Here is a 16,498-nt window from a genome sequence, read left to right on the forward strand (position 1 = left end):
CCGGATAAATTTAGAAACGGAGTTTTCGTCTAAAAACGCTCCGCGCCCATACTATCATTTTCAATCGTTTTCCAAAAAATGTTCATATACACTGAAACGTCTGGAAACGCTTACATCCCCGTACTGCGCATGAGCAAATCCAAGACGCTTCGACTTGCGTCATTTCCGCTACTTGTTTATTTACTCTTTGAAATTTTGCGGCAATGTCGAGAAAAGGCACTGAGTTTTTTAAACGGGCCGACAGTGAGGTGGAGTTGTTGCTGCGAGTAACACATGAATATAAAGTGTGAATTGGTCATATGACTGCATCACATGGCTAAAAATGCATCCCTCTTATTAAAAGCCTCCGTTTTCACAGTCCACACTACGACGCGAAGACAACGTTTTCAAATGTATCCGCTTTGGAGAGCGTTTTCAAAACGATACGTTTTCATTCACTTAAAACGCTGTCTCCGTGTGGACGGAAGGCCAAAACGGAGAGAAAAGTATACGTTTTCAAATGAAAACGTATTAGTGTGGACATGGCCTTAGGGTCAGCTGGCTGGCACACTCAACTTTATTTTGCTTGCAGGTGTTTTGGGTTTACGTAGTGAATACACACTTATGACTACTACCAACTACCAACAGCCAAACCCTTTAAATCTTTTAAGCAAATATAGTTTTAATATGCAACCGATGGTTTTCATTAACACTAAACACTATTCTGTAAGACTGTTATTATGCCATGTCTTGAAAATACTGACATTTAAAAATAGCAATCACTTATTTCTGGGAAATAAAAATCTTCAGTAACATTTTCTTTACTACAAAAACACTTCATATTTGTTCTGCAAAATGTTTTAATGGAATACAAAAATGAATAATTAACAATAAAACGGGATCACATTGTACATCATGTTTCCTGCTTGATGGTCTGAAGACCTTCAGTCAAGACTCAACTTACTCTTTGATGTCAAGCCAACTTTAAAGTTTGGGATGCATATGTGGCATCTGGGCCGACACTGTTGTTGTATGGGTAGTATATCTTCCTCGACTTCGCAGTATAACCTCAGTCTATGCCCAGTAAGCCTCTTTATAATAAATATAACTAATAGTAATTACCATTAATATAATTTGATCATAAAAAATATTACCATTACCATGCTTCGGAGAGTATATCACAGACTTAATTGTGTCTGAAAAAAAGGTCTGACGGAAAGAATAGACTAATTTTGCTGCTTGCAGTACGATGTTTGATGAAGAGTCCAATGACAAAAGTGCATAGAGGTTCATCCTCTATCCAACAGATCTAGAAGAAGAGTGGAATGATGGCCGTTCTCAGGTCAGGATAGTCTTCGAATTGCTGGCCGTAGGTTTTATGCTTTTCCCGAGCCCATATAGTCATCTGAATAAGCCCCAAAAAAGCAAAAACTCCAACTGCAAAAATATAAAGGATTATAAAGGACTTATCAGGCAGGTCCAGCAAAATATATACTCATAAAATATATACAGCAGGGTCCAAAATTCAGACACTACCGTTTGTCTGTCCATCTATCTGAAAGAGCTTGAAGGGATAGCTCACCCAAAAATGAAAATGTGATATTTATCTGCTCACCCCCAGGGCATCCAAGATGAAGGTGAATTTGTTTCTTCAGTAGAACACAAATGAAGATTTTTAACGCCAACTGTTGTCTGTAAGTCGTATAATGCATGTGAATGGTAGCAAAATTATAAGAGTAAAAAAAACATGCACAGACAAATCCAAATTAAACCCTACGGCTCGTGACGACACATTGATGTCTTAAGACATGAAACGATCGGTTTGTGTGAAAAACCGAACAGTATTTATATAATGTTTTACCTCTAATACACCGCTATGTCCAACAGTCTTTTGCGCGATCTGGTGTGTGAGGTCTGCACATGCAAATGATGCCAAATCGTGTACAGACCTTACTTCCGGTGATATATTGTTCGGTTTCTCGCACAAACTGATTGTTTTGTGCGGCAGGGTTTAATTTGGATTTGACTGTGCATGTTTTGTTTTTTTTACTCTCATAGATTGTGTTACCCTTCACATGCATTATACGACTGACATGCAGTAACGGTTGGCGTTAAACATCTTCATTTGTGTTCTACTGAAGAAACAAACAAACCTACATCATTGATGTCCTGGAGGTACGCAGATAAACATCGCATTTTCATTTTGGTTGAACTATCCCTTTAGTACTTTTATTCCGCAAGAATGCATTACACTGATCAAAAGTGACAGTAAAGAGATGTATAATGTTACAAAATATTTTTATTTTAAATAAATGAACTTTCTTTATTCGTCAAAGAGTCCTGAAACTAACCTTAAACCTAACCGTATTTCAATAGTAAGTAAGATATTACTTATTTGAGTAGGTACAATGTAACTCAACTTTTTACACTGTAATTATATATTTAAGTACTGAGTAATATTAATTAACTACATGTACACTGTAAAAAAGGCAAATTTTGAACTTTTGCAGTACAATCGAGGGGAGGGGGGGGGGAAGGGGAGAGACGATCATTTGAGTATACTCCAGGGTTTCTACTGATACAAAGCCATATGCTAATTGCTGATGTAACCCTTTAACTAAAACGAGTGGATACACACCTCTCTCATCTCAGTGCGTGCACTTAATCTCTCTGGCGCGCGGTGACGATCTGATTTAGCTTAATTTAGCTTAACCCACTATGCCCACTATATGGTACCAAACAGTGATCAAGTTAGAAGCGACCAAACACCTCCAAGTTTTCCCTATTTAAATACAGTTACACTAATAGTTGAACGACCTAGTATGGTACATAAAATAAAACGTGGCGCTTTTCTAAGCGGATTTAAAAGGAGAACTATCATGTATGGCGGAATAGCACTTCTGAGAGTACTTCGACTCGGCGGAGTAAAAAGTCACGCCTGAAAAGTCACGCCCCTCCTCCCTATTGACAGAAATGAGAGAGGGAGGGGGAGATGTGAGGAAGGATGTTTCAGCCGGGACTACTTCGAGTCGAAGTACTCTCAGAAGTGCGTTTCCTTCATACATTATAGTTCTCCTTTTTTTAATCTGCTTCAGAGCGATTAAGTGCACACACTGAGTCGAGAGAGGTATGTATCAACTCGTTTTAGTTAAGGGAATAACATAGTTTAATATGAAAAAGCGGTGAAGTATCTGTTTAAATCCCAGGTTTCAGTTCGATTTTTATGAGTTGTGTTCTCAGACATTTGGACCCTCTGCAGACGGTTTGCAATGCTGTGTACCTGGAACACACTGTGTCATGACTGTGAAGCTGATCCATGATCCCACCTGGAAATAAATTTAGGTTTCAAATTTTACATCACTGCACAAAACAATATTTCTCAAGACCATGATACTTTAACCAGAAACATTTCACAAATATGTAATATATCTGCTCTTAGATGTGAACACAACCCCAGATGGTCGGAACGTCTCATTTACTGCTTTTTTGACATAAAAAAGCTTACTCCGTACACTTGACAAACCTCATATGTGTAGTTAGGGCAGGATACGAAGAAAAACAGCCAAGTGAATGGATTCTTTGTGGGATAAGGAATCTCTGTAGGCCTGGACCCTGTCGATGTGTGAGAAGATAGTAAGGTTATAATGAAAAGGTTATATATGGACATGACTGGATAATATTCAAGAAACTAAAGAGTTAAGGATTCATTCAGGAGACTATCTAGTTCTCTGAAGCAAATATTAATGAGATATAATTTTACAGCATACACCCACACATTCCCTTTTTGAAAAGGAAGAAAGAAATGGTAATTCATCACAATCACTGGGTTTAATTGTCTGTCTTGATCGGTCGTGATTAGCACCCACTCAACTAAAGAGATGAATCTTTATTAGGGCTCACCATTACAGCTGATTCGATTCAGAATCAGATGAACTGAGAGATTGCCAAACTCACAGACCTGAATAAAAAAGTAACAGACAAAGAGATGATGGAGAAAAAACAGCTATCTAAAATGAAAGCTACACTATGTAAATTGTGGCTCTCTAGCTGGTAAAAAAAAATAAAACTGCATGCATCTTGCTGAGGAAAATGGTTGTGCTTTGGCTCTGCTCTTCTGCACAGATTAAAGTGGTAGGAGGCACTGGTGTCAAATTGATAGAGGACATCTTATCAGAGCAGATGGACACATAAATAACAGTTTCTTTGTTTTTACAACCAGTGATTCCCCAGAGATTTGCCATATTGGATGATACATGGTCAGTAGTTCTTGTTTGTTGTGGCAACAAACCTTCAGTTTCATGGTACGCACAGCTGGAGGTAGTTTTCACTATTGATTACAACTTTTGAAATGCTGCTTTGTAAAGCTTTGAAATCTTAGAGAACAATTAGTTTCAAATCAGTGATTGGAGTGTGTATCAAACTGTCAAAGTCACATGATTTAAAGTTCCCATGGCATGAAATTGAAATTTTATGAGGTTTTTCAACATTAATATAAGTTCCTCAAGCCTGAATATTGTTCCCAAGTGTCTAGAAATGTTGATTGGTGTAAACCGAGTTCAGGCTGTCTTTCTCTGCATTTGAGAAAATGAGAACTCAGATGAGCCGATCTTAAATTCTCCTGTTATGAGGTCATACCAGGAAAGGTTTCCTCCCCTTCCTCTGCTTTGCCCGCCCAGTGAATCAGTCGAGAAAGGATTCAGTTTATCAGTCACGATGTCAGGACATGGCTTTACCATACGGATTCAACAGCACCGCCACAAACAGTGAGTAACAGTGTTCATTAATGCCTGATCTGGGATCAGTGAGTTCTGATGTGTAGCTAATAATTCAAGTTCACAAAGACTTTCTTTCTAAACTGTTGAATACTGTCAGTCCCGCTGCTGGCCGTCTTGATGCATCAGTGAATCAAGCCAGTGACTAAAGCGATCAACCTCACATCTTTTCTGTTAGTAGCATGAAACAAATCTGTTATTTATATTATTAAACTACAGAGAGCGATCAAAGAACACTCTTTATAATGTTTGCATCTGTCAATCACACATATATCTGCAGTGCACACTTGTCCAAACTGCCGTTTGAATGACGCTGTTAACAGAAGCTCTTATTGTATTCATGTCGATGTCGTGTTTGTTGTTAGTTGTGGTGAAAGTATTTTGCTCCCTTGAAACAGAGCATTCAAGACAGAGGGCTAATAACAGTATAGAAAAAAATGATTATTGCTAAATTATGACATTTATTTATGTAAAACCATACTAACAGTATAAGTACACCCCAGGAAACTCCATGCCATGGGACCTTTAATCAAACACGGGCCGGCTTTGTTACTTTGTTGCATAACTATTTGAAATGTTCACCGCAAGGGTGTGAAGATCTCTGTTAACCCATGAACCATAAGTGGTTCCCTTTCGAGGAAACAATAATGCGTCATTTTATTGATGCTATGGAAACACTTCCGCGTGACCATGTGAAATCTGGCTGCTGCTAGTCATTTGACATGAAATCGTCTATCTTATATATTGCTTGCCTGTCTAAAAGTTTGGAATGATGGCAAACAAGCAATTTATGAAGTGTTTCTCCATGTCCTCACAACATTAGGACTGGAACGACTTGTCTTGTTTGTTTGGAAGCAGAGCACAGTTCACTCTCGAGGTTGCTGGGCCGCCTGCGTGCATTGTAAGCTTCTCTCTATAAGTGCGCCCAGTTCCTGCTTGGCTCTTTTCTGAGGAGCACGGCCAAGCCAGTGTCCACACTGAGGTTGAGATCCTGGTTTCAACCATACTCGGCTAGTGTTTACACTCAGACTCAGCTGGGTGGTCTGTGTTTGTGCCCTCTGTTCAGACTGGTGTGCCAGGTTTTGCTCTGGACTCAGGATAAGCTGCTCTCACCAGCAGAGATGTGGACCTGTTAGCAACAGAGACTTCGACACTGTCTGCTGTTCTCTCTCACACCTTCATTACCCTTGGGGTTGGAGATGTGACACCAGTGCAGGGTTTGCTTATGGCCTCATTTTTGCCAGCCCGAGTTTGGTTTTCAAAACTGATATCTGTTCTGGATGGCTCTCCATGGGAGATTTCTCTCTGAAAGGATTTTCTGTCTCAGGCAGGGGACACAATTTACCCCGACCCAAAATATGGAGGGGGGCATTTCTTAGGTTATGATCTTTATACTGAGGTTGATGAGACCATCCTAAGCGCTAGGGCTCCATCCACTAGGAGACTGTATGCCTTCTAGTGAAGCCTACTTTCCAAGTGGTGCAAACAACATCACCTGGAACCAGTTAACTGCCCCTTTGGTTCAGTGTTGGAGTTCCTGCAAGTTCCTACTACTTTTCTGCTGTGTTCACTCCATCTACAATTAAGGTGTATGAGGCGGTCATTTCTGCTAGCCACATACTCATTAAAAGAGACATCATAGGTCTTTTTCCTGGTCCAGAGTTTCTTTTTGGGACCTTGCTTTTGTCCTGGAAGGTCTGGGTATGGCAGCATTTCAAAATCATCCAACTGCGGCCACAAATTGCCGTTATCGTGCTGGTGGGGGTTTCCGCTTTCGCAGACTGAAACGCCCCCTTCTTCTTCTTCTTCTTCAAGCAAATGACATCATACCCATGTGCCTTGAGAACCTCATTGCGATTGGTCGATGAGACGCTACCAGGAACTACCAATAGGCATTCTTGTTTCATGACGGGAAAGCCCAAGCCGCAGCTGGACCCTTCTCCAGCATTTAGCCTCTTAAGTAAAGCTACGACTCTACCAGTTGGCTCTCTCCTTGCAATTTCCTCCCTAAACAGTTTTCTCCTGCTCAGATTTGGCTGGGTGGAGTTAAAGTTATTCTACATTTTAGGCCAGATTATGTTCTGAAGGTGCTTTTCTCAGTCCCACATTCAGTGGTCCATCAGGCCTTCTATCCTCCACCTTTTCAATCAGCAGATCAAGAGAGGCTAAATATCTTATACCCTGTTTGGGCCCTTAGTATTTATGTCCACCGCTCAGGCCATTGTCATAAATTTGAACAGTCAGTTGTTTGTCTGTTTTGGAGCACACAGCAGGTGCTCTGCAGCTTCTAAGCAGTCTGTAGCACAGTGGATTGAGCAGGTTTATGGAGTGTGTGGAGTACCTTCACCCCTAGGCATTAAGGCCCCGAAATGATGTGATGTGACCAAACCAATTCGAACCAAATCAGGCCTGGTAAATACCATTGTGCCTCCATTGGTCCGTGGCGTTTAGATAATAGGTAGGTGTACTAGGAGGCTCCACCTTCTTTCACATGAAAATCTTCTCTGGTTTATTTCTCCTCTTCATTCCTTCGAGTGAAACATGCACACTGGAGAGCCGCTTTATAGTATAAAATTAAGTTGTACTTCTGATGAAACGAGACACTGACACTGTTTTTCATGTTTAATACGGTAAAGCTGCTTGATTTTAAGCAATCTGACTTGCACATGTTTTGCACATTTTGCACTCACTTATTAATAAAAAAAATTTTTTTAAAAAAGATTTTAATTAATAGAGCTTTTGACATACCAAAAACATTGCCAGTGCAGAGTAGATTTGGAGTCTCCCATAGCCTAGAGAAACAACCAGAAGTTAATCTGAGGCACACAAAATAATCTAATATGTGATATAATGGGGACTTACTTGGTGGTGTGTAGAGTGGATGGTTGATATAATATGCCTGCCATGATGCAAACCCCCAGTAGTATAGACAAAGCTAAAGAAATTACATTTTACATTTGTGTAAGGATCATACAATACACAGTAACTGCTCAAAGATTAATAGCTGACTTTATTTTAAAGGAAGACCTTAATTGTATACTGTAGCTATGTTTTACTTCATTTAAGCTCTCATTTGCATGGTTAGCATTCACACGTGCAGGCAATATTTTGAACGACTCTTCCATATGGACAAACCAGATGGATTCCCAGTGTGTAAGAAAGATACTGTAGGGGCATCATTTAAACCAGCAAGACGACACTTAATGGAAAGCAGCCAAATGTCCCCCCTTAAGCTCCTCAACGCTTCACTGACACCACCGAACTAATGCCAATGTCATAAGCACTTCAGACACATTAGCTAATGTGCCAAGACAGGAAAGATTGTAACAATAAGACTTTTGGAAATCATGCCGTCTTATTTTGTAGTGCTTAAAAACAGCAAGGGTCATATTAAAAACAGAGACAAAAAGTAAAAAATCATGAATATATTACATGAAAAATACAGACATAAACATACCAGCATGATGGTGCGTAAAGGTAACGTTCCGTCAGAAAAGCGATGGATAAAAATAGTTTCCACAAGCCTCTTAATGTAATGAAGAGAGTGGCACCAGCAAGCCAGCCTGTATCAGCAAGGTCACATATAAACCACTAGCAAACTGTTTGCCACACGTTTGGTAAATTATTCATCAATTATTTTCACAGATTAAATGAAAATGTGTTTCATGCGGTAGCATCTAGAGTCAAAAATACACCACTGAACCAACCTAAATACATAACAAAACTAAATTTAAGTGTGATAAATGTTCTGTTTGCCAGCGTTCATCAATGAACAAGATTTTTCACTCTGAACTTACTTGACAACTTTCAATGGGCTTTGGGTGTAGTCGTACTCAGGCCCGTAGATGTATGGAAGCCGATAGTAGAACAGCAGGTAAATGAAAAGCGGCCCAAGACACTCTGCCAGAAATACCTACAATCAGCCCCCCCCAAAAAAACATTACAGGCATGCACACAATATGAATTGCTAATGTCTAAATAAGTGTGCATCAGATTTACCATAGTCCAGCCTAACTGTGGGCCGAGGTCCTGGAAGAACATTGTTGCGGTCATGCCAACCGGTAGATCCTCCAGCACATCATCATCACTGAGGGCTTTTCCCTCTGACAATCAATCATGGCAGTCATAACATAAAGAAATATCAAGAGAAATGCACCTAAGTTTAGGTATTATAAAAACAACATGTTCCTAAATAATGCGTATATATAAGCAGCTTTAGTTTTTTAATAAAAGTGTTTCTCACTCTCGCCTTCTCCAGTGTGAAATGATGCCTGACATTCTGGCCAGAGAAATGCAGACGTGCACATGTGTGCCACAGCTGTTGCAGATCTGAGATTGCAAAAGCATCTGGCTACTGTATTGGGCTTTAATTCTTATACATATTCTTTTATTTTACCTTCTCCTTTGAAGGTTTGGTGGAGTTCAGTGCATTTACGGCTTTGATAGAACTTTCAAAAACTTTCAAGATTTTGCAATGCTGGTAAACAAAGGATGTCGAATAGAATAGAATAGAATAGAATAGAATAGAATAGAATAGAATAGAATAGAATAGAATAGAATAGAATAGAATAGAATAGAACATATTCAACAAAAGATAAAAAGTATGTTTACCAGGATGCAGCTTCAGTGCCTGTCTTGATGGATAAAACTTGGGATCTGCAGGGATTTCAAGAATTGTAATATTTACAACAGCTTTGTCATAATACTACATATATGTAAGCATCAGATTTAGTCTTTGCCTGTTTAACCTCCTGGGTGCCACTGTCCATGTATGAGGACATTATATTTGAGTGAATTTTTCTGACACCATACATGTCACCGGTTTAAGTCTGGATGTCCTGTAAAGAGCACTCTTATAGAAATATTATAATATTTCATAAGATTTTCTAGTTATCATTTAAATCTGACTAATTGTTTGTTATAAATCAACATCTTAGGAAAATGTTATGGGGTTTATAATCAAAATATGACTTAAAAAACAGGGCATCGATTTCATACATGTCTACTATAGAGGACACCGTGCTGGACTTAAATCATGTTTATCAGACACATCAAGTGAATAGGGAAATAAATTACATATCAATAGTCCTATAAAATCTTACATATTATTATGAAAATATAGCCAACTATTACTCCACTTAATTTTTCTTTACATGCTGCTCCAAGAATACATTAATATGTAAAATTAGAGACAGTGTATAGATATTAGCCACATATTGCATACAGTAAAATGGCATATCAATTTGTTCCTTTATATCTTTCATAACATATGGTTGAGAATCATCTTAAAACAAAGTTTGCTTAAAAAAATTCATGTCCTGGTGTCCACTTATGAGGACGTGGCATAACAAATAAATAAAATATATTTTTTTCAAAATGTTTCTTATGCTCTGAACAATGTAATGAGATGAAAAAAAATACTAAAAAAAAAAAAAATCTGGGTCTTAGGAGGATAAGAACCAAAATCACTTACAAATTTTGTGCAACAATGTCTTGATCTCTGCGATTGTGGCGTTGGGCTCCACCTGAGAAAGTTCAAGAAATGAAACAAAGGGACATATTGTTTCCTTAAATATGATTTGAGACCCAATTCCAGTGATGTATATACACACTACTGGAAAAGAAAAACAACTAATAAAATAAAATATTTTTATTTGATGAAAAAACTTTACACAGAAATGTGAAACATTTACTTTTCAACTACTAGAGTAGTACAAGTAATACAAGTAGTACTACAGTGACTAAATTGGAAATAAAAATAAAAATAATTGAAATATAAAAAATAAAAAAACGAATCAAAATTGAACAAACGAACAAAATAACAATATAAAAATACAATTAGACAATATAAAAATAAAAAGTATTTCAAAATAATAATAACTAAGTATATGTATACTATTAAAACAACACAACTCAATGCAAACACTAGCACTAAGGTGCGCAAGCCAACGCACCTTATCCAGGTAGCAGAGTTGCGCCTTGCTCTTGGGGTCCAGGATCTCCACCTCAAAAAAGACATAATTCTTATCCTTGGTGACACCAGCTTTCAGGCCGTGCGCACACCTGGCCTTTATGAAATGGGCTACGGTGAAGAGATTCCTTAAGTCCACACATTCCATGATGCCTGCTGAGGGCTGAAGTTGAGCCCTGATTTTGGTAGTTTGTGTACTGATGCGGGGGGAACGATCGGACAGTCAAGTGGTAAGAGATGGCATGCTCATGATGACCTCACTGGCATATCGAGTTGAGTATCACAGAGTATCTTGTTGACATAGTTGCATAATTTTGCTCAGGTTACCGCATTTTGAGATTCCAAACGCTATCAATCACGCATGACTTTTTATTTCCAGAAGACAGGGCCTGGGGTATTTTATTTGGAGTATTTGAGCTGTGTCTGCAGAAATATGTCTCTGCAGGCACATGCACACGGGCGGCCGCCAGCGAAGAGACGTGAGGGGCATGTCTTGGATTTGGAGCTACAAGCTGGTCTAAATTTGTCTCTGACGGTGAGGGGCAATTCATCAGCCCCGCTGCACCGCTGAACTCCAATAACACGGCCAACTATCATATCATCAAGTGCTTTGAGCTTAATCCTTCTGGTAAGGGGAGACGGCCCCCCCGTCAAGCTTTAATCATATATGGACTTTCATTGATATTCTAGCCTTGATTATCAGCTTTAAGTATGAAGAAAAATACAGAGCACAGCACTGAGATATCAGCCCTACTGTGAAAATAGATGACTACCACACACAGAGATAGACCATGACAGAGTCCTTCTCAGGAACCCTCTTCCATATCAAATTAAAACATGTCCTGATACATAATAATAATCATTTTAAGTATTGTTTTAATCATTCATTTTCAAATAGATAATGCTTATTTATTACATATCAACACAGAGTTAAGGTAGAGATAGAGTTGAATAGAGATCACCTAACAATAAGGATCATTTGTTTTGGTATTTTTGTCTGATAACTGATAAATGACTATAATTTTAAAGTTATTTCTGCTGCAATGCTAACTAAATAATCTACATCAATGCTACATCATATAAATAATAATTAGTTAATGCTTTAGTTAACGAACTAACAATGAACAACATATTTTTACAGAATTTATTAGTCTTTGTTAATGATAATTAATAAAAAATTGCATCTTAATTCACAGAGCATTAAATAATGTTAAAATACAATTTGATATTAATAAAAAAATGTAAATATAAAAAGTTAAAAGCTGTAGAGATGCAGGTCATTGTTAACTAATGTAACAAACTAATGTTAAAACATTATTGTAAAGTGTTATTATAATAATAATAATAATAATAATTCTTATTATTAAGCTTACATGGAATTTCTTGAACATTTCTGTTAAGTATCAATAGCTTTAAAAAGTCAAATATTTTAGGTAAACAACATATTAAAATATTTTCAAAGAGTTTTAAAAAGTTTTAAAAAATGTGGCAAAATCAAAGATTTTTGATATCATTTTTTAAATAAAACTATTACACATTTTGCTTTTCATTATGAAATTCATTAATATTTAATTTAGCACCCTATTTATTAGTGTTGTTATTCTTTAGAGATAGAGACCCATATCAAGTCATACATTGTAGACCTGACACTGATAGGGTCTGAGAATATCAGTAAAATATTGGATAACTTTAGTACATCTAACTGTAATTGTTCTAATAATTATATTATTTAATTGTATTGTAGTCACAGGGACACATATGCCACACAAAAACAGTTCATTAAATGCAGAAATATCCATTGCATCCAGATATGTAAATGTTTCCATTTAAAACAGAACATCTCTGAGGGAGAAAAATAAAGCCAAAATGGAATTCAAGCGAATTACCTCAAAATAGGCAACTCTATTAATGACTCCATGTCTCTTCCAGTCCTCCAGGTGAAATCCATGCCACACAATTGATTCCCAGCCTCTGAAAGAATCAGTGTTTTCATCCAGCATGTCCATGTGAGCAGAACAGGCCATACTTCTTCATATGTAACCCTGACTTGCCTTCGTTGAGTGAGATGTTATCAGTCCACAAACTATCTTCTGCTGAATCCTAATGAGGATGTCAAATAGAGAGGAAGTGCTCTCAACTGCTGGAAATAAATAGACAGTTGTCTCCAGTGATCAATACAGTGGATAATTAGCCATAGAACCAGGCATACATCAGGAGGTGCTGAGGATGGGACAACTGCGCTAATTACGCTGACTGACAGAACAGTGTGCAGGAAGCAGAGAGTAAATGCTGTTGTAATTGGAAGTAATGGGTGAGTTTCTTTCATAATGAGCGAGCGATGAGTTCAGTCAGACAACACAGGGGTTTTGTTACACAATTTTCCAGGCTTGCTAAAAAGTCCGATGATGTCCCAGAGAGAATTTTTATAAAGTCATTGTACAGTTTATATAATCAATTTTATACCGTTTTTCACCGCTAGGAGGCAGCACTCACTCTCTTTCCAAAGAACTCATGTTTCTCATGCTGTTCTTTCTCGAGACAGACTACTAAAATTCCTAAAATAATTAGCAGTTTTTAGCCATTAATTCCCTAGGGAATCTTTAATGGGTTTTTACAATGGCGGTTTTGGATTTATGGTTAACATCACTTGAAGAGAATGGTATGTTTTTCTACAACAGCCCACATTTCAGTCATACAAATGAATTTTGAATTAGCTGTGAGAAAGAAACATTGCATTGTAAGCTACATTGCTAACACTTGTTGGCTATAAGAACGAAAGTTCTCGGATTCCTCAAACACGCATTAGTCTTAGCTTAAAAAAAATGATTAAAATTAATTCTTGAAAACGTTTGTAACTAACATAATGTAGAACACATTAAAAAAATAAGGAGACTTCAGGAACGGGTTAATTAACATTGAATTGAATACCAGTGGAACTAACATCTGGTATGTATATATATACATATATATATATATATATATATATATATATATATATATATATATATATACATATATATATATATATATATATATATATATATATATATATACATATATATATATATATATATATATATATATATATATATATATAATAAAAATAAAGTAAATGCTTCTTCATTGCCAGACGGATTTGAAGAGGGAAATTAGAAGAGGGGAATTATTTTAACATAATAAATGAGAGGACCTGTCTGGGCTGATTGTAGATCAGAAACAGCCTTTTCCCCAGTGGAGATGTTTGTCCGGCTATTTGCATTTAGAGATAAAATGCAGATGCTTGTGAAACCTTGATACATGAGATTTAATCTGTGATTCTTACTGACCTTCATTTCCATGACCAAAGGGGATGAGAACATTGAGATATGCTGAAGATGATTTAGGGCAGCTCTGGGCTGTTATAGCTGGAAGGGCATGCTCTCTTGAGTCAACAACTGGAATCCTGAATCTTGAAAAGAGTTAATGAGACAGGCTCACTATTTTTAGCTATTAACAGTTGCATTTTATGGTCATTTATCTGAAAAATTCCCATAACACACGCACAAACCTCATACTGGATGTTGTTATTAACTTATAACAAATCACTCAAATCTAGCTAATATATATAGCAATTTAAGGACTAAGTAGCATTTAAAGGTTTTCGTTCACCCAATAAAGGAAAATTCTGTCATTAATTACTATTTCTAATATCATTCAACACCAGTAAGACCTTCGTTCATCTTTAGAACACAAATTAAGGTATTTTTGTTGAAATCCAATGGCTCAGAAATGCCTTCATTGACACCAATGTCATTTCCTCTCTCAAGACCCATAATCATGTAATCATGAATCGATACACTGATTCATAAAATTCGAAACTTGGTTTTGAAATCGGCCCATCACAATATAAATCGTTATTTAGTTGTTGTTGTTTGCGCACAAAAACTATTCTTGCCACTTCATAAAATTATTGTAGAGCCGCTGTAGTGAGATGGACATTGTAAGGACGTCTTTAGTGCCTTTTATGAGTCTTGAGAGAGGAAATGACATTGGTGTCAATGAAGGCCTTTCTGAGCCATCGGATTTCAACAAAAATATCTTAATTTGTGTTCAGAAGATGAACGGAGGTCTTATGGGTGTCGAACGATATGAGGGTGAGTAATTTATGACAGAATTTTCATTTTTGGGTGAACTAACCCTTTAATTCAAGTGGTTAATAAATTGGGATATATTGTATGTGTGTAGCTCAGGTAAACCTATGGGGACAAGGCATCCCCACAAATATGGCAATACCAGAAATCTTTGGTCTAGTGGGGACATTTTTGGTCCAATGAGGAACCAGCTTAAATCATACTAAATTATGTTTTTTTTTAAATGTAATGTTATCTGTGAGGGTTGTGTTTAGAGGTAGAGTTAGTGGATAGGACACACAGTTTGTACAGTATACAAATCCTTATGTCTATGAAAAGTCCCCATAAAACATAAAAACCCAACGTGTGTGTGTGTGTGTGTGTGTATTAAACCTTATTAAATCAAAAGATTGTATAAGAAATGGCTGCGCACAGTTATTGACCACATTTTCGACTTCACTCAATATTGTTTATATGCAGCTAGTAAACGCACATTCTGAGATGTCACATGTGACTAATTTCATCATGTCTAATGTTTTCAGACCCAGTCACTCTGACACTCCACCTGAGAGCTGAGTCAACTTCATATGCCTGCAACACCCACAGCCCTTCTGTTCGCACACAAGAACTTAAGTCCATTTACTCCATTTTTCTCGCTGTGCCTGCGCTATTCTTCTCCTGTCTTTTTTCGCTTTCTCTCTACCCCCCTTCATTTTCTTCTTCAAAGTCGCATCTCTGGCTGCCTGCTGAGAGGGGTGTTGAGAAAGTTAATTTACTGTTGGCCTTATATGCTATGCTTGGCCTGTCTCAGTCAGCACCTGCCCTGGCTTTGATACGGGGTGACAGTCTGCCCGATTCATCTGCCCAGGAGCTGTCAGTCAAATGACCAGTCATGGGCATTGTAGTCAACACTAAGACACCCCAGAGCACCGGGCCGACCGGAGCTAGGTCACACGCGACAAATTACAAGGGAACCCTCATTAATTTTCTCATAATAAGTTAGTGATTATATTGTCTGTCATAGAGACATCTTTAATGTGATGTGTGAATAGAACTGAATGGGCAAGTGGTGGACTGATCCAAACTTCACCTGCATTTGTAAAAAAGATTAAGCTACGATTTCCTACAAGTAAGAGCTTTGTAATGTTTTATTTGACTGAAAAAAGCAAAAATGTACACTGAATCAGGATTACAGTGGTGTGCTTTCACTGATAAATGAATTACAGCACCGATTTCTTGAAGGTTGTATAAAGGTGGAATAAAAAGTTATTTTTAAAGGGTCAGTTCACTCTAAAATTAAAATTTATCATTTACTCACCCTAGTGTTGTACTCAGGGCCGTTTTAGCCTTTCTGGCACCCTAGGCAAGATTCATATCTTGCAACCAAAAAAAAAAATTTTTCCTGGAAAATGTAATCTGAACAAGTAACACTAAATCGCACTACCAACAGTGATTAAATCTAATGATCGCTTAGCTCATATGCCAATTATTATCATTGTTATACTTTGTTCTCAAATTGTTAATATTAACAACATCAGTATTGCGTGACTGTGTGTATTTAGTGTGTATAAGTGTTATAAAAGGCTATAAATGATCCACCACCTGCAGCATCCTCACATGCGATAGCCTACCAATGCGGACTCCTTCTCTGAGTGTACAGACATGAT

General features: G+C 37.4%; 1 protein-coding gene across 2 annotated transcripts; it reads right to left on the reverse strand.

Moving 5' to 3' along the window:
• Nucleotides 1-850: 850 nt before the first annotated feature.
• Nucleotides 851-14,146, reverse strand: tecrl2b (trans-2,3-enoyl-CoA reductase-like 2b). 2 transcript variants are annotated; one of them, XM_067453109.1, is made up of 14 exons: nucleotides 14,049-14,146; nucleotides 12,609-12,862; nucleotides 10,706-10,756; nucleotides 10,225-10,276; nucleotides 9,363-9,407; nucleotides 8,751-8,854; nucleotides 8,549-8,664; nucleotides 8,209-8,314; nucleotides 7,614-7,686; nucleotides 7,500-7,543; nucleotides 3,880-3,937; nucleotides 3,503-3,591; nucleotides 3,260-3,305; nucleotides 851-1,416 (listed from the first exon to the last, which is right to left on the reverse strand). In XM_067453109.1, exons 2-14 carry the CDS (start codon nucleotides 12,744-12,746, stop codon nucleotides 1,289-1,291), a joined length of 1,050 nt encoding a protein of 349 aa, XP_067309210.1. In that variant the 5' UTR covers nucleotides 12,747-12,862; nucleotides 14,049-14,146; the 3' UTR covers nucleotides 851-1,288. The 2 variants fall into 2 exon arrangements, with proteins under 2 accessions (XP_067309210.1, XP_067309209.1); XM_067453108.1 differs by lacking the exon at nucleotides 14,049-14,146 and having other exon boundaries at nucleotides 12,609-12,979.
• Between the last annotated feature and the right edge of the window lie 2,352 nt (nucleotides 14,147-16,498).

Source organism: Pseudorasbora parva, chromosome 9 (genome assembly GCF_024679245.1).
Source record: "Pseudorasbora parva isolate DD20220531a chromosome 9, ASM2467924v1, whole genome shotgun sequence".
Classification (NCBI taxonomy): domain Eukaryota; kingdom Metazoa; phylum Chordata; class Actinopteri; order Cypriniformes; family Gobionidae; genus Pseudorasbora; species Pseudorasbora parva.

Excerpts from the sequence above, each read along its gene's own strand:
- tecrl2b (XM_067453109.1), bottom strand. The coding sequence starts at position 12,746 with ATGGCCTGTTCTGCTCACATGGACATGCTGGATGAAAACACTGATTCT. Across the intron at positions 3,938-7,499 it reads CTGCACTGGCAATGTTTTTG|GTCTGTGAGTTTGGCAATCT; the intron begins GTATGTCAAAAG and ends TTTTTTATTCAG. Across the intron at positions 3,592-3,879 it reads GAATCGAATCAGCTGTAATG|GGTCCAGGCCTACAGAGATT; the intron begins GTGAGCCCTAAT and ends ACACATCGACAG.